Source organism: Quercus suber, unplaced genomic scaffold (genome assembly GCF_002906115.3).
Source record: "Quercus suber isolate HL8 unplaced genomic scaffold, Cork oak 2.0 scaffold_749, whole genome shotgun sequence".
Lineage (NCBI taxonomy): Eukaryota > Viridiplantae > Streptophyta > Magnoliopsida > Fagales > Fagaceae > Quercus > Quercus suber.
Genome location: NW_027070185.1, coordinates 218,752 through 239,065, shown reverse-complemented (window position 1 = coordinate 239,065; position 20,314 = coordinate 218,752). Strand labels below are relative to the sequence as shown.

Sequence of the window (20,314 nt, the reverse complement as noted above, 5' to 3'; positions counted from 1 at the left end):
ATGCATTCAGGTAAGAAATCATATCCCATTATGTTGTACGTAGTGTGATAGGATTTAATTTTGAGCGTTCTTTATTGAATTAGATTTTTTTCATTTTGAGGAATAATGATAGATGATTCTAGACGTTTGTGACAAGTTTAAACTCTAAACATAGAAAATGATAAACAAAAACACAACACAAATTCGTTTTGGACTAAACCATCGCATGAGTAGTGAGCGTTATTGCATGATTGTAGTTAGCCCATTACTGGGGCCCAACTTTATTCTAACTTTCTAATTTTTATTAGTTGAAAATAAATACTTGAATTTTAACTGGACCAAAATAAGTGGTAATTTCCTTCCAAAAAAAAAAGAAAAAAAAGACCAAAATAAACACTTGAATTTTGATCTTGTGCCTTTTAAAGATTGAAACTATAATTTTATTATTATTTGAGATATTGTAATAGAAATTGTAGTTTTCAATTTCATATCCGATTCTAATTTTGCATAACAAATATTTTTCAAAAAATTGCATAAAAAAATCAAGTGTCTACTTGATTCAATGAGCTTAAACAATTAATATAAGGCTAAATTATAAATTACACCCTTTAAATTTATCTAAAATTTGATTTAGTTTTCTAACTTCCCTTTCATCCAATTCACTCATTTAAATTTAAATTTTATTCAATTTGGTCCTTTGTTAGTCTTTCCTTTAAAGTTTAAAGCATGTATTTGGCAAAATGAAAGAAGCTTGGATTGAATAAACTTCAAAATTATATAATTTAGTTGAATGAAATTGAAATTATAATACTAATTTAATTTTGGTCAAACTTAAAGAATAGAAAATAAAAGACCTGGATTGGGGCTTTAGCCCATGATTCGGTTCGGGCAACCTGGGCCTGTGTTTAGAAATCCTAATAAATCCCACTATTAACAACTTTATTAATGTGATAGTTTAAAAGAAAGCTAAACCAAATAGAGGAGATTGGTCCTCAATCCTTGTCTTAGGCTTGGTTTTGGCTGCTGGGATTTCCACGGCAAGAAAATAGTCAAACATTTATGAATTTTCTCTCTAAAAATTAGGAAGGAGACGAAGACGCTTGAAATTGAAGTTTTGATTTTTTTTTTTAAAATGTCACATTTATAATATTTTTATAATACTTTCACATTTTTTTTATATACACTATAATAAAAGACAAAGAGTATTCCTATATATATATATATATTTATAAACAATTATATCATATGGAAACCTCATGAACATTATCATAGGCTTTACCTGTTATGCTTTGTGCCTTAAACCATTAGCGAAACTTTTTAAAAACTAAAACAGTATAATTACCAGATGAATTTATATGCCGATTGGAGACATTTTTGTTGAGAAATTAAAAATTAGACAACTTAATTGAATAAATGTGAAGTTAGATTACTGAATTTAATTTTAGTCAAAGTTAAAGGGTAGTAAAAAAAAAAAAAAAAAACCTGGATTGGACCTTAGCCCAAAGATTCGGTTCGGGCAACCCGGGTGGGTCTGGAAATCTGGAATTCCCAATAAATCCATCCCACTATTAACAGCTTCAGTTCAAATAAAAACTGAACCCAACCGAACAGAGGAGTTTGGGGCTTACAGTAGCTACTTTGTTTATAAGGTTTTTAACTAGTACGAGTTGTGCAGATGAGTCTTGTGAGCGATTCTCCGGTGAACTCTTCCAGCAGCGACGACTTCGCCGCGTTTCTTGATGATGCTCTGGATTCCGGCGACTCTTCCCAATCCTCACCGGACGACGACGAAGACAACGACAAGGACAATCACAATGACCTGGAATCCCAACTTCCAAACGACCTTGATACCCAAAGGTTAGTTAAGGTTTAAGCTTTTTGATTCAAAAATTAAGGGTTTCTTATAGTTGTAACTTGTAAAACTTCAATTCAGTTCCTTTAATTGCTCTCATTTAGGTTCCCCAATTATATTCAATTACATGGTAGCCATTGAATTTCATTATTATTACTTTAATTAAATTTAACTGTGTTCTTGAATTAACAATTAGATTCAACTATGCGATTTATTGACCAATGCAAAACAACACCTTAGGAATTGTACCCGAGTTTTACTTTCTACCTTTTCTTGAAAAAGTTGTAATCTTTGGTAGCTAGTTGAATTGTATTTATGTATTAATAATGCTGTTGTGTTCTTCATTAGTTGAACTATTCCTTCTTTTTGCAGAGGTAGTTGGTAACTAAATCATAATTTTTCGATTCTTATTGTTCAACTATAACTTATTTTTGAACTCCAACCTATGCGTTAACCTGCAGGATAAAAAGGCGCAAAGTGGCGGAGGAGTTAGAAAACACGGAGGAACTTCAAGCGTCAACTTTACATTCATCCTTAGAACAAACATTAGGTAAATATTTCTGAGTTAAGAGTATCCCTCTGATTGTGGTGCTTACAGTTCATTTAGTAATACTTTTTTTTTTTTTTTTGGATAAATCAGTAAGCTTTCGTTGAGCCAAACAAATCCAGTACAACAGATTACACTTGTTCCCCAATTATTCTGCTCTCTCCAACTAAGTTTCTGCAAAACATGGATTTTAATTCCCAAATAACAGCACAGAACCCTTTTTAGAATGGAATCACTACCTGATCCCCTACTTGTTTAGTAATTTTTGTTAGACCAAAATAATAATTTTTTGTTGTTATTTGAAAATTTTGAAAGCACTCCTTTTGTGGAGCCCACACATTGAAATCTCAATCAAGTTTTGTGCTTTATCTGTTCTAAAGCCTAATTAGAATTGCTATTCCTAAATTCTAACGAGCTTTAATTTTAGAAAAAAAGGCTTGATGTCGTCCTACTGGCAACAAATACTCTAATGATCAAGTTATTTTATTTATTTATTTATTTATTTTATTTTTTGTTTTTGTTATTCAAATATTTTCTTCAAAACATGGCCGATGAGTTCTAGCTCAAACATTACTTCCTTCTTCCATAAGAATGGGTGGAGGGTGAGATTGTTAGTTTAAAATTCATTGTATGCATTGTGTTACTTACCAATACAAATAATTAGGGAAAAATGCCTTGACACCTCTTGAACTCTAAGGTAGTGGCAATTACACCCCTTGAACTTTTATTTTAGTCAATTTACTCCATGAACTTCAAAGATGTGCCAAATGCCAAATAGTTACTTTTGTCACTTTGCCATTAAAACTAACAGTCCATTAACTGTGAAAGGAAAAAAAACCAGGGCAGCCCATTGAGAGGGAGAGAAAGTTGGGGTTTAGTTTTTTGAGAGAAAGAAACCCCACAAATCTCTTCTTCTTTGTATGTTTGATGGTGCCCACAAACCCCACAATCTTAGATCAAAAAACAATGAAGTCCCATATTAGATAACGGGGAATAAAGCCTAAACCAATAAGGAATTCAACAAAAATAAGTGAAAAATCAGTGCTTGCCTAAGTCAGCAAACAGAGGATGAGAGAGAGAGTGGTACGACCAAGCTTCTTCTTTGTTCTCATTCTCTGATCAGATTCTAGGGTTGGATTTGTTATTTTGCTATCAGGGGTGCCACAGGGTTGCCCTTGTTTAGGCAGTACAGCTAGTGAGCTAAGATATCCTCTCTCTCTCTCTCTAAAAACTGAACCTAGTTTCTCTCTCCCTCTCAATTGGCTGCTTTGGTGATTTTTTTTTCTTTTGCGTGTACGTGAGTGGACTGTTAGTTTATTTAACGGTAGAGTGACAGAAGAATCTGTTTGGCATATGTGTGAATTTCAATAAGTAAATTGACTAAAATAAAAGTTCAAGGGGTATAATGATCAATACCTTAAAGTTTAGAGGGTGTTTGGGCATTTTTTCCAAAATAAGCATTTACATAGCTACATACTATACACACATACATGTGTGTGTATGTATTTGAATATGCCTATGTGTGTGTGTTTGGAAGTGCAGTGCATGAAAATTTTTTATCGATCCTGATGCCAGGGGCAATTGCCCCCAATTGGTTTCTTGTGTATAGGGAGAGAATCTTATTTATCTTTCTCCCTATAATCTTGGTTGCACTGAAATAAAGTTGACTGGTACTTTGTATATAAAATTGGTGGAAGAACAAGACTCCAGTTGCAACACTGCACAGAACTTACTCTTATCTCTCTCTCTCTCTCTCTCTTTGTGTGTGTTGGTTTCCTTATTATTTAGAAACTCTTTTTGAAAAAACGAAAAATTGGATGTCCATTATTGCAGCTGAATTGAGTTATATGTAACATGTTATCTTTTTGCAGAGGCATCCAAAAAGAAGGATGAGTGTACACATCCTGGTTCTTTTGGAGAAATGTGTATACTATGCGGGCAAAGGTTGCAGGCGGAATCTGGTGTGACATTTGGGTACATTCACAAGGTATACATTCTTTGAGATCAATATTTGGTGGAAGAATGAATTTTGGTTATCTTTGCTGCATAATGGAAGTTAATATTTATGATACTTCTAAAATTTTCAATTTGTCAAGGCATCATCCACTTCCAATGAGCTGTGACTTGCCTTTCATGAAGAAATGATCCCCTAATATGAAATAAATTTTAAAATTAGAACCGGAGAGATGTCAACAAACTTTGAACTTATAAATCCATTCCTACCCAAGAATAGTAATGCTCTTTATTGGTTTCAAATGGTAATTGATTCAGTTTTGTGGGCGGCTTAGAATAGCTGATATCTGAATCTTAGAATAGTTTTGTGGGCGGTAGACAAATATTTGATTCAGTTCTTATTGCTAATGAGTGTGTTGATAGTCGGGTGAAGAGTAAGATTCTGGGGGTTATTTGTAAGTTGGATATTGAGAAAGCCTATGATTATGTGAATTGGGAGGCTCTTCTAAATCTGTTAAAGAGAATGGGATTTGGGGTGAAGTGGTGTAGGTGGATCTGTACTTGTATATTTACAATTCAGTTTTTTGTCTTGGTTAATGGCTCCAGCTGACTTTTTTGAAAGCTCAAGGAGATTGAGACAAGGGGACCTGCTATCTCCTATGTTGTTTTTGGTTATGATGGAGGTTTTCAGTAGGATGATGAAAAGAGTTGAAGGTGTTGGTTTACTTCATGGTTTTAGGGCTGATGGTAGGCAGGGTGGAGGGGAATGTGTATCACATCTTTTGTTTGCAAATGATACGATTTTGTTTTGTGATGCAGATGTGGAGTAGATTTTACATGTTCAGATGCTACTACTTTGTTTCCAAGCTATGACAGGATTAAAGGTTAATGGTTTGAAAAGTGAGATGGTTCCCATTGGGGAGGTTCATAATGTCCATGTCTTGGCAGAGATTTTGGGTTGTAGGGTTGGGTCTTTGCCTGTAACCTATCTTGGCATGCCTTTGGGAGCTTCCTACAAGTCCCCTACTATTTGAAATCCTATCTTGGAGAAAATAGAATGTAAGTTGGTTGGGTGGAAGGAGCTATATTTGTCAAAAGGTGGACGACTGATGTTGCTCAAGAGTATGTTATGTAGCCTTCCAACTTACTTTTTATCTCTTTTTATGGCCAATAAAATTGAGAAGTTGCAAAGGGATTTTTTGTGGGGAGATTCCAAGACACATTTGGTGGGGTGGGATAAGGTGTGTGCACCTGTGGAGAATGGTGGGTTAGGAGTTAGGAAATTAACTACTTTTAATAAAGCCTTACTAGGAAAATGGTTATGGCGGTTTGTGGTTGATGAGACAAGGCTTTAGAGAAGGGTTATAGCTTTGAAGTTTGGGGAAGAGTGGGGGGGATGGACATCCAAGCTAGGTAGAGGTGTACATGGGTGTGGTTTGTGGAGAAGTATCTGGATGGGTTGGCAGGTTTTCAGCAAAAATATTCAGTTTGAGGTAGGGGTGGGGGATAGAGTGAAGTTTTGGACAGATAGGTGGTGTGGGGACTCACCATTCCAACTGACCTTTCCGGCTGTATTTGGGATTACTTCCAATAAAGCAACCTCTGTGGCCTCTTGTCGGGAATGGTTGGGGATAGAGGAACGGAGAAGCTGGGATGTTCGCTTCATTTGAAGACCAAATGATTAGGAGATGGGTGTTGTGGATGATTTTCTTCGTACTTTGGGTTCTAATTTACCTCCAACTGGGAATGGAGATCGTATGAGATGGAAGTTAACGAAGAATGGGGATTTTAATATCTGCTCGTTTTATAATAAACTATGAGGTCCCTTGCCTATTGTCTTTCCTTGGAAAGGTATTTGGAAGGTTAAGGCTCCTTGGCGTGTTTCTTTATTTGTTTGGACCGCCGTATGGGACATGATTCTTACAGGTGACAATCTGCAAGGTAGAGGGTTTTTTTTTTTTTGGTTGACTGGTGCATTATGTGTCGTTGTAATGGGGAGACGGTGGATTATTTGTTACTTCATTGTGGAAAGGCTTATCGGCTGTGGAGCTTAGTTTTTAGATCTTTTGGGATTTCGTGGGTCTTGCCAAGATCGGTTGTAGATACTCTTTTTGGTTGATGGAATTGGCTGGGAAAGCATTCGTCTAGCATTTGGAATTTAGCTCCGTTGTGCTTAATGTGGTGTATTTGGAGGGAGCGAAATTGGCGGACGTTTGAGGACATGGAAAGCACTGATGATCAGCTGCTCGCTTCTTTCAGTGGCTCCCTTTTCGACTGGTCTAGGGCTTGGGGACTCACCTCTAGTGATTCTCTCCCCATGTTTCTTAGTTCTCTTTTTTGTAATTAGTTTTCTCTTTGTTTTTTCTTTTCTCTTTTTGTAATCTTTGATATGCCTTATGCCGTTCTGCATGAAGTAGTTTTTTGAATATACATCTTTATTACTTATCCAAAAAAAGAAAAAAAAAATTGCAGGGACTAAGGCTTCAGAATGATGAAATTGTCAGATTGAGAAACACAGACATGAAGAATTTATTGCGCCATAAGAAGCTTTACTTGGTTCTTGATTTAGATCATACGCTGCTTAATTCTACTGAGCTTAGAGATATGACATCAGAAGAAGAATATTTAAAGAGCCAAACAGATTCTCTGCAAGGTATTTCTGTTACCTTTATATTTGATTATACTTTGGTAGTGTACTTAACATTTCATATATCATAGTTTTTAAGTATCTTGTAACATCATCATGTTGTAGAGCTTCAACATGAATGATTACCAATTGGTTCTGAATCTGTTGATGAAGTTTTTTGTGTTATATTTGAGTGCTTTCAATTTGTCAATGGGAAGTTAGGATTTCTAGCCGAAGGTATGTAAAAATTTCAAAGAAATGAAAAGGATTTAGTTTATTGCTTATGAAGTTTTATGTCGTAAAATCACCATAGCCATGAATCACCTAGAAGTTTTGAGGAATTTGCAGAGGGAAGATTTTCCTGCCAAATGTTGCAGCCCTTGTGGACTTGAATTTAAGCACTGCCTTTTGTTATTCACCTTTTTGCACTTCTTTTTGCTCTCCCCTCCCTTTTTTTAAAGAAAGAATGGCAGGATTTATATGTAATGCTTAAGGCAAGCTTAAATATGTACCTATCCAAAAAAAGGCAAGCTTAAATACAGTCTTTATTTATCATATCGCCGTGAGAGTTTTGGTATTTAGGGGGAAAATTTTGTATCATGGTATTAATTTTGCATGGATAAGTCATATGTGGCAGTAAAATAGAACATTCAGCACCCATCACTTAAAAAGAATATTTATTTAAGAATAATGCCTTCCTCACTGTTTGAATCCCTGTTCCCTATAGGCCTTGCAAACTAAATAGAGGCTGTTATCAATTTGATTGATTATCAAGTTGGCTTTTGCTTTCACTTTACCTGCTCTGCTGCAGAAGATGTGTATTTATTCTTTTTGAAAATAATTACTCCCTTTGTCCCAAATTATTGGTCCTCTATTCCATTTTTTGATGTCTCAAAATGTAGTTATCTTTGAAAAGTCAATAAATAAAATTCTAACTTACCCTTTACTTTATTTAAAAAGTCAATCCATTCTTTCTCTAGATTTTAAATTAATGAGGGTAATCTTGGAAAGTTTTACATTTTTAATTAAATGATTTTTCCTTAAAAAGTTGGATTTTCTAAACAAGACCAATAATTTGGGGTGGAGGTAGTATTATCTAATTCTTTTGGTTTTTGTTGCACTGTCTTTTCTTTGACATTCTGGGCATTTGAGTGATGCTGTGCTTGTGGCCTTATGGTATTCAAAAACTATGAAATGGACAGATGTCTCAAAAGGAAACCTTTTCATGTTGAACTATATGCATATGATGACGAAGCTAAGGCCCTTTGCTCGCACATTTTTAAAAGAAGTAAGTGAAATGTTTGAGATGTACATTTACACAATGGGTGATCGGGCCTATGCATTGGAAATGGCTAAGCTGCTTGATCCTCAAAGAGAGTACTTCAGTTCTAGAGTGATTTCACGTGATGATGGCACCCAGAAACATCAAAAGGGTCTTGATATTGTGCTCGGGCAAGAAAGTGCTGTTCTGATTCTTGATGATACAGAACATGTAGGTACATTTGTGATCAGCTGAATATTTTTGCTTAACCAATTTATTTTCACTTTAATCTGATAGTATTTTTAATACAATAATACTTTTCATTTTACTGTTTTACCCACAAAAAGAGGAAGTCCTTTCAACATCATGAGTCCTCTTATTTGTAGGGAAGAGAGCTAGATTACAGAAAAGGGCAATTTCAACATTATTTGGAGCATGTAGTAATTCCATTCTCTAACACTCTGGTTGGATGGGGTGATTATTGGAGGGATGGAAAATGGGTGGAGAGAAAAGTGGGGAGAAAATGGTATTTGGGGTTGTTTGGTATATAGGAGAAAAAGGAGGTTATTTTGGTGGGGCTAGGAGTTTTCTCCCCAGGCCCAACAAAACATAATCTCCCTGTACCGGGGAGAAATTGGAGAGAAAAGGGGAACAATTTCTTTGGACGAAAATGTACTCACCACAATGTTCCTTTATATATATATATATATACACATATATATTTTATGACAAATGCTCTTTTTTAAATTTTTTTATGACTAACTTCCTTTTTTTGGTTTGTTTTTGTCTTTTTATTTTGATACTTCTCATTTGTTTTTTCTTTTTTAATGAAATGCCCATCCATACAGTTTTTAAATAAAAACATAATGTGTTTTATTTTTTTATTTTATAAATATAATAGGGTCATGAGAGTATATTTATACAAACTACATTTTCTATCCTTTCATTTATCTTCTCAACAAAACGAAAGATTTTTTCATCTCTCCACTTTTCCACTCCCATGAGAAGAAGTTAAATCTTTTCTATGCCCCCGTTTTTTCATCCCAAAGCTTGGTTGGAGGTGAAAAAGTGAGGGATAGAAGAGATTTAGTTTTCTCTCATGTGTGTTTGGTTGGGGGTGGAAAAGTAGAGGGATGAAAAACTCTTTTGTTCGGTTGAGAAGAAAAATGAAAAGATAAAAAATATTGTTTGGATAAATTTACTCTCATGTCCGTATTACATAATTAAAAAAAAAAAAAAATTTATAAGGAAAAAAAAAACCACAGTTGGGGTAAAAAAAAGTAAAAACCCAGCATTTAACTTAAAAGAGAAAAAGAAGAAGAAGAAGCAACCTATCAACAGTGGGGGAGGAACAGGAGGTAGATGGGTAAATTCCCATCAAACCCCCTCTCATCTCCCCAATTTGGGGGGTTGGATTTTGGTGGGCCCAGAAAATAGCTGGTCCTCACCAAAATCCCCTCCCAACCAAACACCCCTCCCACCAAAAATCTCCCCTAATTTCTCCCCCCCTTTTCCTTCCTCCAAAAGCACCCCAACCAAACATACACTAAGGTTCTTTTGTAGTTTTCATAAATTTTGTCTTTGTAGACATAAAAGCTTAAATTTGGAAGACTCGCACCTTACATAATGGTGACAAAGACTTTTTCCTATTAAAGAATTGCTTACTTTACTAAGAAATTTCAATAAAATGTATCATGGCACCTCATTACTTATACTACCAGAGCTAGATTTGTTGTTGTTGTGTATAGTCAATGCTACATCATTATAGAAATCAGCTGTAAGAGGATTTTAAGGGGTTGAATAGTGGTCCTTTTACATCAATGAGGTAGTATGTTTTAGTTGTAGAGGTCCTGAGAGCAATGGTTGGAGAGAATGCTGAAGTTCAGAAAGCCAACCTCAATATGCAGAATTTTGGCACAGTGGAGCACTCAAATTGAATCAGAGAGATTTTGTCGTCACAATTGTTTAGTGGCATTTTTGCTATGAGGTGTTGCACCATAATATGTCTATTTGCAGCGAAAGGCAACTAAGTCACCCGTATGATGTTTGTTACTGTATGGGTGCAGTCTCTTTAAACTCAAATTCATTTTACTTGGGTTACTAGGTGTAAAAGGGTAATGGATACAGTTAGTCATGAACTGGTGAGAAATTAATAGTAAATCAAGATGCAGGAGCTTAGCTTTAGATGATATGTATCATTGAATTTATATGTCCAGGTTTTGGCCTGCATTGGAACTATGGTACCCCAAATGGATTAGATATTAAATTGTATGAGTGTTTAGTCCCACATCTGGCATGTTCTAGGTCAATTTGGCTATGTAAGCAATTACGAGAAGCCCAATTGTAATTTGACTAGTCATTTTTTGGGGTATAACACAGATTTGCAGTCAACCTCATAACATCATTGTATCCCAATTTGGGCCTTGATGAGGGTGGTAGTTATTTAAATGGGGACATTGTGGTACCCTTAATGGATTAGATTGTGTGAGTGTTGAGTCTCACATGGAGTGTGTGTTGGGTCTATTTGAGCTACAATAACTTACTAGGTATTTTGAGGTATAACGTAGATACGGCTAGCGCTTACTTGGGTCGTGAAAAGAATGCTCTATGCAGTCATGATTTGCCTATCGTGCTATCATTTACTTTTGGTGAACATGTTTGAAGTTGTAATTTCAAACACTGTCAAGGTCTTGTAACTCAACTGGTTGGTACCTCCTAGTTCCTATCAAAAAAATATTTGTTTGTTCATGTTGTCTGTCATAAAACAGCAGAGTACAGGAATGTGGTTTTCTACTCAGCTGATGTGACTGATGCTCATGTCTTCAAGATAATACCAATTAGTACAGGACAACTTCTTGTGTTTCCAACAAAGACATCTAGGGTTCAAAGATCCCCACCCCCAACTATTGATGCATAAAAAAAAAAAAAAAAAATTAGTACAGAGTTATGTTGATGTTGCAGGTTTTGTAATCAGATGAAACATGTTGGATTTGGAATCAAGAACTTCCCAAAAGTTGTGAAGTCCTTGTCAAGTGAAATATTTTATGGATCTAATATATCCTGTGCATGAATTCAGCAAGCTGTCTGGCATTTTTTGAAAATCACACAAATTTTTATATTTTGGATTTGCCAATTCCTGCCTTATAAAACGAAGATTTTTTCCAGTAAATCCCCAACAAAATATACACACTATTCCTCCTTATTGTTACTTCTTTTTAAAGCCAAAATTTATTTTATTCAATAACAGTTAAAACTTGCCTCCAATTAGAAATCATAAAAATAAAAGAAGCTGTTGAAGGGAAATTTGAAACCATATCTTAGTAACAGTTAAAACTTGCCTCCAATTAGAAATCATAAAAATAAACGGAGCTGTTTTGAGCAGTTTCTCCTGGTGTATATGGAAGCACCTTGTATAACCATATAAATCTGTCTGAAGCTGTTGAAGGGAAATTTGAAGGTATAACTTACTACGAGCTTGCATGTGGTTCATTCTTTTTTGTGTATATTTCTTTTTGTTGATAATGTGTACTTATTCCTGCTTAAGATAAAGGTGCATAATTATACCTGTTGTTTGCTCAGATTCATTTCCATGGCCTTTGAACTTGCAATTTATCTTATAGGTTTTTGAGGCAGCAATCATCCTGTTTAAGCTTGATGGAAATGTTTTGCATTATTGTAGGCATGGACAAAGCACAAGGAGAATTTGATATTAATGGAAAGATACCTTTTCTTCGCTTCAAGTTGTCGTCAATTTGGCTTCAATTGTAAATCTCTTTCTGAATTGAAGAGTGATGAAAGTGACACTGATGGAGCACTTGCAACTGTTCTTGAAGTTCTCAAGCAAATCCATAAAATGTTCTTTGATGTATGTCCCTCTTTGTTTCTCTTTATTGATATTGGTTGTTAAATTTGTTGTGTGATAAATTCTTATGTAGTGGAGCCTTCTTGCAGGAACTTAAGGACAATCTTGTTGATAGAGATGTGAGGCAGGTAATTTTTTTCTTGACAACTGAAACATGATCAGTTTATTATTCTAAGCATGGTTTTGATTGTCCGATCTTTTGTTGTCCACACCTGGTCCTCGGTGGCAAGAACCTCTACGTGAGTGTAGATCTAACATTCCCGTCACAAGGATGATTATAACTTTGACCCAATGGAACTAGAAAAACTGCATAATAAATGTTTTTTTTTTTGTGTTAAGGTATTAAATCTGACTCATTAGTGTTCTAGATGTTTGTAAACTCTTAATTACCACTACCATGTCTCTCTCTCCCCTGTTTCTTCTGCCATGGTTCCACTTAATTTGGCATGGGTTCTGGCCTATTGAATGCAACTTAGTCTAAAGTATGCATCCTGCTTTTGTTTCAGATTAGTAGTGAAGATCCATTCTCAGTAAAACATTACATAAGGCAGTCTGATGATTGTTTTTTTTTTGATAAGTAAAACAGCTTGTTAGTCATAACTCTTTCAAAATAGTCTGATGATTGTTATAAGCCTTGAATGGACACCATGTATTTCTCTTTGTAATCATGAATCAGTTTTTTCCCTTTTTTTTTTTTTTTTTTTTGACTTCAGCAATATATGTTTGTTGAATTTTTTTTTTTTTTTTTTTTTTTTTTTTTGACTTTAGCAATATATGTTTGTTGATTCCCTCATTCCTTGTAGTTAATTGTTGCCTGTTTTCCTTTTAATTCATCCTGGGAAACTTCGAAAAGAAGTTTTATGGACTCGTTGGTTTTTTTTTTAACGAAGATTTGTATTAATAAAAGATATTTTGTATGTTGTTTTCTGCAGGTGCTGAAAACCGTTAAGAAGGAAATTCTGAAGGGGTGTAAAATTGTCTTCAGCCGTGTGTTTCCCACCAAATACCAAGCTGAAAATCACCATCTATGGAAGATGGCGGAACAGCTGGGAGCTACTTGTGCGACAGAGCTTGATTCATCTGTGACGCACGTGGTCTCAAATGATGTTGGAACAGAGAAGTCTCGATGGGCAGTGAAACATAATAAGTTTTTGGTCCTTCCACGGTGGATAGAGGCAGCAAATTATATGTGGCAAAAGAAACCTGAAGAGAACTTTTCTGTCAAACCCAATGAAGAGCCAATAACTCCTATTTGTAGCAATGCTAACAGCTAACGCTCGGTAATGATACAGCACTTTGGGAACTTGGGCTACTCTTCAGTATTGTAGACCATTTCCTTGACTATCTTACTCGGTGCCCGGAAAGGCTATTGGCTAACCATTTTGTTATAAAACTTTGAATAGTATTTTGCTTCATAGAAAAGCTGGATGCAGGTTTGATGATTTTAAATCACCTAATAGGTTCAAAAAAATTAACTAGTCATGGTCTAATTGGGACAGTGAATGCTGGATCCTGATCTATTCTTGTTGTATATAAACCATCTAGGTGCTGTTTTAGAGAGATTCGAAGTAACTGGGCTTTATATTACTGTTGAGCAGCTACGTTCTTGTTTGCAATTGGATGCCAATTGTATTAAGAAGTAATATTTGTTTTTCTTTAACTAATTTTTGGGCAAACCACACTTTGGTTCTTCCAACAATGTGACTAATTTTAATTTCATCCCTTTACATTTGATTGTGTCAATTTCATTCCTCAAATTATTAATTGTTAATTTTATTCCTCAACTGTTAATTATGTCTTATCTCAAAACAAAAAATGTTAATTATGTCAAATTCGTCTCACCTTTCAAACAAGGTTAGTTTATCCTTTAGCAAGTCAACTTTTAAGGATAGATTGACTAAAATTTGAAAATTAAGAGATAAAATTGATACAATTAATAGTTGAAAGATCCTGATACAATTACATATCCATGAAGCTGAAAATATGACAAATGTACAACAATATACTGATAACTTGGCCTTAATTTTTATGCCCTACTTTTTAATCTATTGTAGGTTAGTGTGATCTTGTGGGTTTTCGTAGATAAGTACTTGCCTCTTGAAATGTAGTATGGGATAAGATTAGTGACACAACTCAACTCTGCTCGGTAACAAAATAAGAAAAAAAGCTTGAGGAAAAAAGCCTTTCTATGCTGCTTCTGCAACTGCACCTGGTTCCTTTCAAAGCCTAAAATAAATTCCTTAATAAATTATTTAAAAAACCGTAAATAAGATATCACTAGTAATTTTAAAGGACAAAATTTAGCTACAAAATTAGTTGTAGCATTAAGCTACAACCTTGCTTAATAATTTTTAATTTTTATTTTTTATTTGAGGTGAATTTTGACAAATCCACCATTAGATTACATCTTTATGCTTGTAAAATGGTAGATTATTAAAAATCAATAATTATGTCATCAATAAATTATTAAGTTGCAAGTTTTTGTAATTTAAAATTATGCATAAAATATAAACTTATAAATCATATAGTAAATAATATCCAATTGATACAAAATTTAACATGTGTATTAAAAACACAAAGAATATATAATTTAATGGTTAGATTTTCAAAATATATAGTAATATTTATTTTATTGAATAAGGTTGTAACTTTAGGCTACAATCAATTTTGTAGCTAAATTTTGTCCAATTCTAAATATCTTCTATTTAAAATTAAAAGGACAAGTTATATTTTAAGTCTTATATTTTGAGGATGGTTTTAAACTTGGATCTTAGAGTTTTCTAAGTTTCAAATTAAATATCGAAATTTAAGATTGTTATAAATTATTTTTTCTTGATGAGAAGATTGTTATAAATTAAACCTTATAGTATGCTAATTTCAAATTCAACCCTACAATTTTCAGGTTTGATTTAGTTTCAGGGGTTTTTTTTTTTTTTTTTTGGTTAGGGTTCAGATTGATATGATTTTCAAATGCAGTTTTAAAATTAAAACTAATATTTTTTTTTTTTTTTTTTTTTTTTTTTTTTTGGGGTTAGGGTTCAGATTGATATGATTTTCAAATGCAGTTTTAAAATTAAAACTAATAAAATTTATATAGTTCAATATGAACTCACCCTTAAAGTATAAGATTTAAAATGTAATTTGCACAAATTACTATAACTGGTTACCAATCCAAGACCAGAATATTTGGACTCTATTGAGAAAACAAAGAATTCTCAAGAGTAGGTTGTACTTAAGAAATAAATCGTTCTTTTCTTTGGCTGGTTTGAACTCCTACTATTTTAACATGGTTTTTGCAATGGAGAGGAAAGTGACATATTATGTCAATTTAGAAAATGCCACTAATCAATCTGTTATCTGTCAGATAGTTATAAGTTTTGAGAAAATTATGATGAAAATTTGTTCAGACAACCTTATCTAACAGTCCCCAGAAATATATGGTTTGGAAGAAGAAGAAGAAGACTGGGGTATCAAGAGTAGTGACGTAAAGAATATTTTTCAAAAAAGGGTTTTCCAATTAGGTCAATATAATACTACGAAAGGGACTGGTTACTATAACCCACCAAAGAGACAAGCATGGTACGTATATGAAAAACACTTGGATGCGTATAGGACTGCACTGCATCAGCATGTCTTAATTTTTTGAGTACTTGAAAACTCTATTTTGGTGCGCATGCAACACGTGCATGGTACTGTGGCCTGTGGGAACTCAAGAGGGTGGTCATGACCAAATTCAATCTTCAAACGTAATAATTTAATAGGTATCTTATACAATTCATCTCAATATTATATTAGTGGACTTATATAGGATCGATTTGGTAGTTTGAAACCCATTAAATCGTAACAAACCATCATAATGTTGTTTACAAGGTTAGACTTACTACCCTTCTATGGTAAAAAAAAAAACCTAGTTTTAAAGTGTACATGGGTAAAATTTTAGGGAGGAGACGAAACTGCAATAAGGGCTTTAAGGAGGACCAACTAGAGATGGATCTTGGCAAATTTGTCACACCTTGCTAAGAAAGAGAAAACTCAGTTCGACCATAACCAACCCAGTGGTTGGCTAAGAAGGCTATGATTGTTAAGACCTAGTGGAAGAAGAAGAGAAATGAAAATGACAAAGTAATAGTGCCAAGGATTTTCATACCTTAGTCAATGGGATGGAGCAGATTTTATAGAAGTGTGAAGGGCCAGTTTTGGAGGGAAAACCCTTCCTCAAGACTTGCTAGTTGGTTGTCCTCCCAGTTTGGCTGAGGAGATCGACGTGTGCAAGGATAAGAGTTTCCAACCTGTTGACTTATGGGACGACAAATGTGATTTGGTTAATAGTATTAGATGTAATGATTTGTTTTGGCGCATTATTAATACTGATATGAGGAGGCTCAGTGGGCACCATTTTAAAGATTATTGTATTGTCCGATTGATCTACGTGATCAACTTAAATAAAGGCCAATAGAACTGATGTGGATGTCCTAATAAACCTTAATTTATTTGGTTTTGTCAGGACTGACCATCCTTTAATTTTACCCGTAACGGAAAAAAAAAAAAAATCATTATGCCAAAATTTTTTAGAAGAATCATTATGCCACTTATTAGAAAAGCAATAGGTTGACATCACATTTGACCCTCGTCTCCTAGATAAAAGAATACGTACTTCAAAACAGCAAAACTCCACTGTATTTTGATTTAAACATTTTTTTTTTTGTTTATTTTTCAAAAATAAAAGACATAATTTTTGCTGGAGTCTCACCAAGAATCTATAATATATATATAATAGAAAATATATGACTTTTGTTTAATATTTAAATATTTTGCAACATAAACTTTTGAAACCAATTTTATACATAATTATTCTAATATATATTCTTAATTGAATTTAAATTTCATTATATATTTCAACATTTTACTAAAATCTTGGCATATCATATTTTTTTTTAATGGTAAAATATATAGTTTTATATATAAACACAATCATAAAAAATACTTATTAATAACCATTATAATGATCAAATTTCATATTTAGACTGAAAAAAGATAAAGAAACTTATAATGTATTAAAAATTTCCAATACATTGTATGAGTAATTGACTGGTAAAGTTTAAAAAAAGAAAAAAAAACTTGTGGTACTTAATCCATTCATAGTTCGTAATAGAGTTTAAGCTCTATTTTTTTATTTTTTGGAAACGTGAATGTCCATGGCTCAAGCTCTACTTTTTAGTATTTAATAACCATATTTAAATGAAAAGAACTAGCTAGCTGCACTCCAAAATAAATAAATTAATATATATATATATATAGTCGCAACAGCCAGTTAGTAGGATATTAAAAATGGATTTAGATTTTTTTTACAAGATAGAAATTTTACTATAACAAAAAATAAGTGTATATGTGTGTGAATTTTGTGAAACTTCATCCTAAAAATTTAAACTCCAGTCTTTACTCCTACACCTTATAAAGACTTAATTTGTAGAGTGACCATCGTATCAAGAGTGTTGCAAATTTATATTCTAACAATATGAAAAATTAAAGATAAAGGTAAATTGAAAATTTTAACAATTGACAGGAAGCTCATCAAATTTATTCGTTAGCTGAAATAAAAGATACATAACGAGATAACACATGCTCTAAAAAACATAATTCCTCTTCAATCTACATAACAAAATCTTCTAAATGGGACGAGTGTTTTGGTAATATAATAGGTTTGCCAGAGAGATCGAGTTGCCTCCGTAACAAACTACGAACTGCAATGGAAGTTGAGATAGATGTATTGCCCAACAAGGAATTAACCACCACTTGGGAATCACCTTCCAAAACGATTTCATTATTAAACCCAGCGTCTCGTGCAAACTAAACTCCTGCTTCAAATTGGACACACCTTTCATACTTAAAATCATATTACTTTGGGGTAACAATGAGTTTTGAGATTACTCTCATAATAATTGTAAAGAGGGTAGTTTCTATTCTTTAATTAAATAAAATATTTACTTTTATATGATCTTTTTTTTCCAACATCATTCCTGTCATAATTTACATTAACATGCAATTGTCAAAAGTCGTGTTTTTCCTAGGAAATTAAGTACGTCACAATCACATCCTTTTATTAATTTAGCTTTTATTCATTGTATACAATTGTCAAATATAAATGAACCACTTTTTCTCTCTCATGTGTGGCTTATACATTGGTATGTCACTCCTGATCGAGGCAAAAAATACTCTCTACTCCTTTGCAACCCCGTGTAGCTATGGGTGGTTTCGACGAGTACAAGCTTGCAATGGCTGTGGTGGGGTTGCGATTTTCTAATGCAGGTGTTGCTCCCGTCATTAGAATGGCTCTGGTACAAGGAATGAATCCCAGAGTTTATGTAGTTTACAGGCAAGCCATAGCAATTTTGGTTATGTCACCAATAGCTTATTTCTCAAGGTGCTACCTTTTTATATATATATATATATATATCTAAACTCCTCTCTTTCTTTCTCACCATTTATTATTTATTATTCTGTGTTATCATTGCATACAATGTTTCTCTCACATGCATGGTTGAAGATTTCATTGACGCGAAACCTATCCTAATGAGTGAGGTGTTGTACGCAATTGATACATAAGATACCATCTCATTTCTCATGCACCCATGAATGGAACATATATATAACATGGTTTTTTGTTGCCAGGAGAGAATCCAATAACTGTTCTTTGAACTTGATGAGCTTTTCTTTGATATTTTTGAACGCTCTTTTAGGGTAGATTTCTATCTGAATTTGTAACCTTAATTTTTTTAATCTTTTTTTGCTAAATTACTTTAATTGTTTATTGTGACTGATATGACCTACTAGGATTTTTTTTTTCTTTTTTTTTTTCCTCCCCTATTACACTGTAACATTGAATCAGAACCTTTTTTTTTTTGAGGGCCTATGCTTAGCTTCATCATCAATTGGAACTGCAATGATCAATCTTGTCCCCGCAATCACCTTTGTACTTGCATCTATTCTTGGGTAAATTTATAAACTCAATCATTTTCTTTAATTAGTTAGTCTAGGGTTGCATAGCACATGGAAATGAATTCAGTACTCTTTTATTACAGATATTATTTGCATGCTTTGGGGCATGGAGAAAATTAAAATGAGTGAAAAATATGTTAGAAACCGGTTTCTTAATGCTGGATTCTAATACGTAGACACAAATGATATCGATCGGAGTAGCTTTTCACATGCCCTGCTAGTAAACTTTTGACAATTATCAAATTAAGCAACCAATAGAATAAATTCATTTCCAATAAATTTTCCAAGGCCCTAATGCTAATTCTTGGTGGTTAAGGTTTCAATTTTTTATATCTATCTATATCTTAGTTAGATGAATTGAACTTCTGATTTCTTACCCTTACTAATTAATTAATCATTTCTCTTACCCCTAGGATAGCTTAACAGCTGGGAGTATATTTTGCATATGAAATAATCTCTTGCAGTCATAAGTGTAATCCACCAGAAGGTAGGAAGAAACGTTTTTTTTTTTTTTTTTTGGGGTTTGGGGGGGGGGGGGGGGCCTGCTTACTGTTAATAAATAACATGCAACTTCAAGAGTTGAATGTATATTCCATGTATTTGGGTCTTTCTCAATGAAAATTGCCAGTATATTTGATTGTATTGTAGCCGGGAAGCACATCCAAGCTGATAAAGATAGGTGGTCAGGATAGCTTGCTGAAGCTGGAACCTGGTTTAAAATATAGCTTTAGTGATCCACTAGTTATCTGATCATTTAAAAGATAACTTTAGAGCTATAGATACCTGTAAAATCAGCCACAATTGATGTAGGACACTATTTACTATTTAATTATTATAAATTATTATTTTTGGTATTTTTATGTAAAAAAAACGTTATTTTAGGTTTAGGTGATTTATTTCCTTATCTTTAGGTGCATTTAATGCTTTTTAGGTCAAATTTGGTTCCTGTTATGGTTAGGTATCAATTAGGAGTTATTTTAGATTATATTTTCTTGTTTGTCAAGTTTTAAGGAGCCCTTAAATAGGCCCCTAAGTCTGTAAACGTTTTTCATAGTTTATTATCAATAAAAATTCAGACTTGTGTCTATTGTATTCTCTGGTGGATTCTAGACCTATCACCTTGTGGATTCAAGGAGCCCCTCGTGGACTCGAGGTTTACTACCTAGGAACTAACAGTTTAGTTTCTGTTCCATCAAGAGAGCATCGTGTGTGCTCTTCTTTAGGCTTCCGCGACATCA

The 20,314-nt window shown here is 33.6% G+C and overlaps 1 protein-coding gene and 1 pseudogene across 1 annotated transcript; both read left to right on the top strand.

Moving 5' to 3' along the window:
• The first annotated feature begins 1,560 nt into the window (after nt 1-1,560).
• On the top strand, nt 1,561-13,809 carry LOC112026953 (RNA polymerase II C-terminal domain phosphatase-like 4). The gene is made up of 8 exons (XM_024059621.2): nt 1,561-1,836; nt 2,293-2,381; nt 4,250-4,365; nt 6,804-6,984; nt 8,160-8,449; nt 11,898-12,083; nt 12,170-12,208; nt 13,013-13,809. Exons 1-8 carry the CDS (start codon nt 1,655-1,657, stop codon nt 13,352-13,354), a joined length of 1,425 nt encoding a protein of 474 aa, XP_023915389.2. The 5' UTR covers nt 1,561-1,654; the 3' UTR covers nt 13,355-13,809.
• A 4,513-nt stretch (nt 13,810-18,322) lies between these two features.
• Nucleotides 18,323-20,314, top strand: part of LOC112026951 (WAT1-related protein At4g30420-like) — a 14,929-nt pseudogene continuing 12,937 nt past the window's right edge.

Bases quoted from the DNA above. Each gene is read 5' to 3' on its own strand.
- LOC112026953 (XM_024059621.2), top strand. From the start codon at position 1,655: ATGAGTCTTGTGAGCGATTCTCCGGTGAACTCTTCCAGCAGCGACGAC. The intron at 6,985-8,159 runs GTATTTCTGTTA...TGAAATGGACAG, and splicing joins CCAAACAGATTCTCTGCAAG to ATGTCTCAAAAGGAAACCTT. The intron at 12,209-13,012 runs GTAATTTTTTTC...TGTTTTCTGCAG, and splicing joins TTGATAGAGATGTGAGGCAG to GTGCTGAAAACCGTTAAGAA.